This window comes from Arachis ipaensis, chromosome B5, assembly GCF_059453495.1.
Source record: "Arachis ipaensis isolate K30076 ecotype BB chromosome B5, ASM5945349v1, whole genome shotgun sequence".
Classification (NCBI taxonomy): domain Eukaryota; kingdom Viridiplantae; phylum Streptophyta; class Magnoliopsida; order Fabales; family Fabaceae; genus Arachis; species Arachis ipaensis.
This window is the reverse complement of record NC_142440.1, coordinates 114,986,074-114,991,872: the sequence shown is the minus strand read 5'-3', so window position 1 is coordinate 114,991,872 and position 5,799 is coordinate 114,986,074. Positions and strand designations below refer to the sequence as shown.

Genomic DNA, 5,799 nt, shown 5'->3' with positions numbered 1-5,799 from the left:
TCTAATAAAGCAGTTAATCTATAATAATCAGATTCTTCTGTTAATTCTAAACTTTCTAAATAATTCATAATTGAAAGACTAGAATGAATATGTACCTTTTCTGGAGAAAAACTTCCTTTATTTAATATATTTTACATAAGGTGTTTTTATCTCCAGAGGGGAGATTGTAAATACTAACTCCAGAGGGGAGTTTAGAACTATTTTTCCCTAATGGGAATTCTTCTTCAGACCATAGAATCGCCTCGGCAGCTTCCTCTTTGCTCTCCTAGCATTTGAGTACTCTTTGCCTCCTGCTTTCTATTTTCTGATGCCTTCTACAATTGCCTAAGCAACCTATTTATAATGGTTGGGTCTGATGGACAATTCCCATCCTTACCCTTCTTATGACGTCATTGCTTACGTCATTGTTTATTATCTTGCACCAGCTACATTGTTGGTGCTCTATGACCTAAGCGCTTACGTCACTATGCAATAATGTTGAGAGATGCTTCAGATGTGCTGTCTTCCTCTTTTATTGTGTGACCTTCAGATGCGTTGTCTTCTTCCTTTATCATGTGGGTTGATTCCGTTTTATTATTGCTTTCTTCAGATAACTCTGAGACGCATAGCTGGCACTTGTGGTCTTCTCTGTCTTTTATCAGATAGCAGAGATTCCTCTTTATCCCTTCAGGGAGCTTTTCTAAGAGTCCAGATAAGTTGTAGAATGCTGATTCAAATTCCACTAAGAGTCTCATCTCTCTTTCTTCAATTTCATTCTTTTTACTAGACACAAGCAAAGTATTTCTGCTTTTATAATTAATTCTTGTGTGAGATTCCCTTGTTATCTTTTGAGTTCTTTCGAAGACCCTTGCTAGTGTGCTGGCTAGCCTTCCTTCATGACTGTAGATTGTTAAATCTTGAACTTGATCAATTGGTTGAAAATTTCCTGGGAAGACGGACATGAATATTACTTGGTGTGCTGGAACCAAGCATTCTTCTTCTTCATTAAAAATAGGTTGACTGTTCGTAAATTTTAGGGATATATCCCTTGGATTTACGTTGTCAATCATTTTTTTAAATCTCTTCACTGCATCAACGAATCCTGCAGGAAACTCACTAATAATTTTTAAATCATTAAAAATTAAAATTGTATCAATTAATCCATACTGGAAAAACTGATAGGTGTCCGATGGGGATGCATCTGGAAATATAACCAACTTTGTTAGCTGTTCTTTGGCAATAGGATAATATCCCAAAATTGCTCTTTTTTCTTCAGTCCAGTTCAGGACTATATTAAGGGTTTCTCTGAGATTTGATCTACAGACCCTTTTCTTTTCTTTGATTTCAGCTCTTGTAGGAATGTTTCTTATTATCCCTGTTCTCTGGGTTTGAATTGGAGCTTTATCTGCTCTTTTTAGGGTTTGCTCTGGATGAAGAGCTTCATATTCCCTGAAAGATTCCTTTGCTTCTTCCAGTGTTAAAAACCCTCCTTTATGAATTATCCTTGATTGATGTGTAAATGGTGCTGCTTTTTCCCAGGCATCATATACTCCTTTCATGGGGCCATTATAAATTACATAATATTTTTTATCTTGGGTAGATTTTTTGATAATTTCAGCAATTGTTTTATTTTCTGGAATTTTTTCTTCACCTGATTTGTCCACCACGCTTAGCTGGCTGAGCTCTGATGGTTTTGGTTGTTGTGTTGATTTCATTGCTTCGATGGCCTTCTTGAGGGATTGGATCTGTGTCCTTATTTGCTGACAATGCTTGCATTTTTCGAGTTCTTGTTCGTATTTCTGAATTTCTTGATCTAATGCATTGTAGACGAACTCCATTCTCTTGTTAATGTATCTGCAATAACATTTTTGTCACCCTTAATATATTCAATTTTTATTGGATATTGTAACAAAAATAATTGCCATCTTACCAATCGTCCATGATTATAATCAACTTTTAAATTATATCGTATGAAACCTGTTAGGTAGCTTGAATCTGTCCTTAATGTGTAAGACCCGGTTAATTAATGGCTAATTAACCCATAAATGAGAATTTATTCTAGAAAGCCAAAAATGTTATTTTTATGGCTAAATGTGATAAAGGAAATTGAGACGAGAATTTCGGTACCAATTTTATAGAAATCGGACCAAGATTGGACCGAACGGGCCAAACCGGACCAACCGGACCCAAAGTGGGCCCTTGGCCCAACATAACTAAACCAAAACCCTAGTTTTCAGCACTCTCTCTCTCCTCACACAACACCAAACACGCTGAAAAAGAGAGGAAATGGGGGAAGAACACTCTCTCAAACTTCTATCTCTCACTTGATCTTCAAACCACCATAACTTTTGATCTAGAGCTCCGATTGCCGCTCCGTTTGCGGCCATGCGTTCACCGCGGAGAGCTCTACAAAACCCATACAACTAATCTTGAGGTAAGCCACGTGTTTCTGTTCGAAATTCCAGCCCTTATTTTCGAGTTTCATGGGTAAAATGTTGAGATTTTGGGTTCTTTGATGTTATAGGACCCAACTCTCTTGAAGGAGAAGGTTAATCTTGTCTCCTTGGACCTTGGGTGTGGTAAGATTCTCAACCCTAGTGTGATTTTGTTGTTCTATGATGTTTGGGTTTTGAGATGTTGTGTATGGGTATGATGGTTGTGGCTTAGGTTGTGTATATGTGAATATTGGAGCTTGATTGGTGACTTTGAAAAGCTTGGAAAGGGTTTGGTGGTGAAAAATCTGTTCTTGGAGGTGTTGAGGCCTTGAGAGCTTGTGGATAAGTGGTTTGGAAGTGCTCCGGGGGAGCTTGGGAAAATCGGCTAAGGTATGGTTTTAGTTTCCCGTATCTAATATGTAATGTGGTAGGAAATACTTAGGCTAGAGGCCCTAAGATAGGCATTGAATTGTTGGTGTTGTTGAATGGTTGAAATATATGATGTGTTCATATATGTGATTATGAATATTGATGCCTTGATTGTGTGAAATATGAGAAATGCATGTTGTGATATATGCTTGATGGATGATTGAGGTTGAATTGATGGGTGGTACCATGTTGATGGTGAGTATGATGTTGATTATGTATAATGATGGTTAATTGGAAATGGTATTATTGGAAATTGGGATGAGGAAGGATGTATGACATGATATTGTGTTTGTCCTTTAGCCATTTGATTGAGAAGTGTTAAAATGGTTGGATGTGGTTTTGGAAACCTTGGTAAAGTGTCAATGTGTGAGTTGAGGATGGCTTGTTGTTGATTTTGGTACATTTTGAATGATTTCAAAGAGAAGGATTGAAATTGGCATGTTTGATTGATTTTGAAAAGAGTTGAAAGTGACTTGTTTTGAAAATGGCACCTTGTGGTTTTGTATGAAAACATGGTTTTTGGGCATACTTTGACGGGACATAACTTGGACTACGGATCTCTGATTTGTGCCAAATCTGTTTAGAAATGAAATTGGATCCAGGATGTCCATGCCGTTCGAAGAACGAGTGAAAAACGATTTAAAATGAGGAAGTTATGTCCGTCGGAAGATTGGGGTTTGAATCTGTAAATTCTGCAGCTTTTAACTTAGAAAATTTTTAGCAGAATGACCCCTCGCGCATAGGCGCACTTGGTGCGTACGCGCCGTTCTTCGAGAAAGCGCCATCCACGCGTGCGCGTGGAGTGCGCGTATGCGTGGACCTGTTTTCATCCCAAAGTTGATTTTTGAGTTTTAAAAGCCAAATTTCATACTTCTAAGCCTCCGATCTCACCACTTATGTCTTAAATCATTATGATATGCCTAGCATGAGAAAAAGGGCTAGTGAATGTGGTAACTTGCGAGTGAAGCAAGGGAAAAATGAATGATCATTGAGGATCGAAGATGATTATGTGAGATGCGGAGAATGGCGGTGGAAGTGCTTGTTGTGCCATGGGCCGAAGGGCCGTAATTGTTAATGAATTGGCTGGTTATGGATTTAACCGTGAGCCGGATGGCTAGATTATTGCCGTGTTACGGCGGAGCCATGTTTATGGCCAAGTATAAATGCATATATGATGTTGATTGAATTGTGAAGGTTTGCACTTCCACCATTGGAGATGAGGGTTTCCCTGGGTAGTAGCAATGGCTAGCCACCATGTGCTCCAGGTTGAGACTCGAAGCTCTTTTGACCCTATGTCGTAAGTGTGGCCGGGCACTGTGAAAGGCCCGGATGAGCTCGCCCCCATAAATATTCACCAGTGATGGTGATGGATAAATATTCACCAGTGAGGGTGATGGATATGGATCATGATTATGATCAAGTTTATGATGAGTATAACTCGAGTTGGGGATGCACGACAGAGGGACAGTCCAATGGCTAGCTACCAGGACTTGTCGGGTTGGCTCTATAACCGACAGATGATATCATCAGCCACTAGGGACAGGCATGCATCATAAGCATACTACATGAATTGTTTGAGATTGCCTATTTGACTGCATATTACTTGCTAATTGCCTAAATGCCTTATCTGTTCCTATTTGTAAATCTCTTGTCTGATATAACTGTGTTTGCTATATTATACTCCTGCTGGTGGTTGGGAGGTCTGAAGGAATTGGAAAGGGAAGTATTAGTTAGACTGAAGAATCTTTAGTCAGTTGCCACTTACGGTTTAGCTTGTTTATAAGCTTTGATATTATCTGGAGGAAGTTCTAGGATTGCCTTCGGCTTTCCTCTATTATTATGTATTATATATGTGGAAGCTGTTACCGTACTGGGGACCTCTGGTTCTCACCCATGCGGATTTTGTGGTTTTCAGATGCAGGACGCGAGGCTTCTCGTTGAGGCATGCTGGAGACTTCTGGATTAGCGAAGATCCTTTGTTCTCGGGACTCTGTTTTGGTTTATATATCTTGTTTAGATACTTTTATCTCCATTAAATAATACAAACTGTGATGACTCCTTCTAGAGGGGATTTTGGAGAATAGGTTGTATGTATTTGTGTCCCTTTGGGTTTCCTTTGGGGTTTCCTTATTTTATTATATGTATATATTATTATGCTCGGACCGGTTATCTTCGCAGCCGGATCTTGAGTCTTGATATTCCCGTTTTTGACACTCTTTATATATATGATCTTGCGTTAGCTTATCCTTTGCTCGTTACGTTATCGATCGGAGTGTTGCGCGTTCGAGTTACGGTTTTTGTTTACCCCTTTTTCTACAAAGGCTCCTAGTTATAATCAATTATTCATACTACTATACGTACTAAATTTTTGTTTTAGAGGTCGTAATACCTTGCCATCTCTGAATTATGACTTAAGCATAAGACTCTGTATGGTAGGGTGTTACATTATGGTATCAGAGCAGTTCGTTCCTGTAGAGCCTGAGGAATGGACTGACTATGCTTCTGTGCATTCTCTGTATGTGTGTTATGTGCTGTTAGTATATCTACTTGATATAGTTAGCATAAACGTTCATGAGCATGCATTTGGGACTTTGAAGCGCTAAACTTCCGATATTGAGACTGATCAACTTAATATCGATTGTTTGGTGTGTATAGGAACCAGATGGCTCCTCGTGGACGCGGTAGAGGCCGTTGGAGAGGTCATACGAATACTCGTGCGCCGGTGAATAACCCTAATGACCCGGTAAACTTTATGACTGCGTTGGAGAACATGGTTGCTACTATGCAAGCCACTGTTGAGGCTCTTGGTCAACAGATGAACAACCATGGTAATGACGGAGGTGGAGTTCAGGGCCCGATGACACTGGCGAACTTTTTGAAGGTTAATCCACCTAAGTTCAAGGGAACTACTAGCCCGACTGAGGCCGATACATGGTTTCAGGCTATAGAGCGAGCA

General features: G+C 39.6%; 1 protein-coding gene across 1 annotated transcript; it reads right to left on the bottom strand.

Annotated features, from left to right (window-relative positions):
• Positions 1–464: 464 nt before the first annotated feature.
• On the bottom strand, positions 465–1,817 carry LOC148565452 (uncharacterized). Its single transcript, XM_088488987.1, has one exon. The coding sequence runs from the start codon at positions 1,815–1,817 to the stop codon at positions 465–467; it is 1,353 nt and encodes a 450-aa protein (XP_088345113.1).
• Positions 1,818–5,799: the final 3,982 nt, after the last annotated feature.

Bases quoted from the DNA above. Each gene is read 5' to 3' on its own strand.
- LOC148565452 (XM_088488987.1), bottom strand. From the start codon at position 1,817: ATGGAGTTCGTCTACAATGCATTAGATCAAGAAATTCAGAAATACGAA.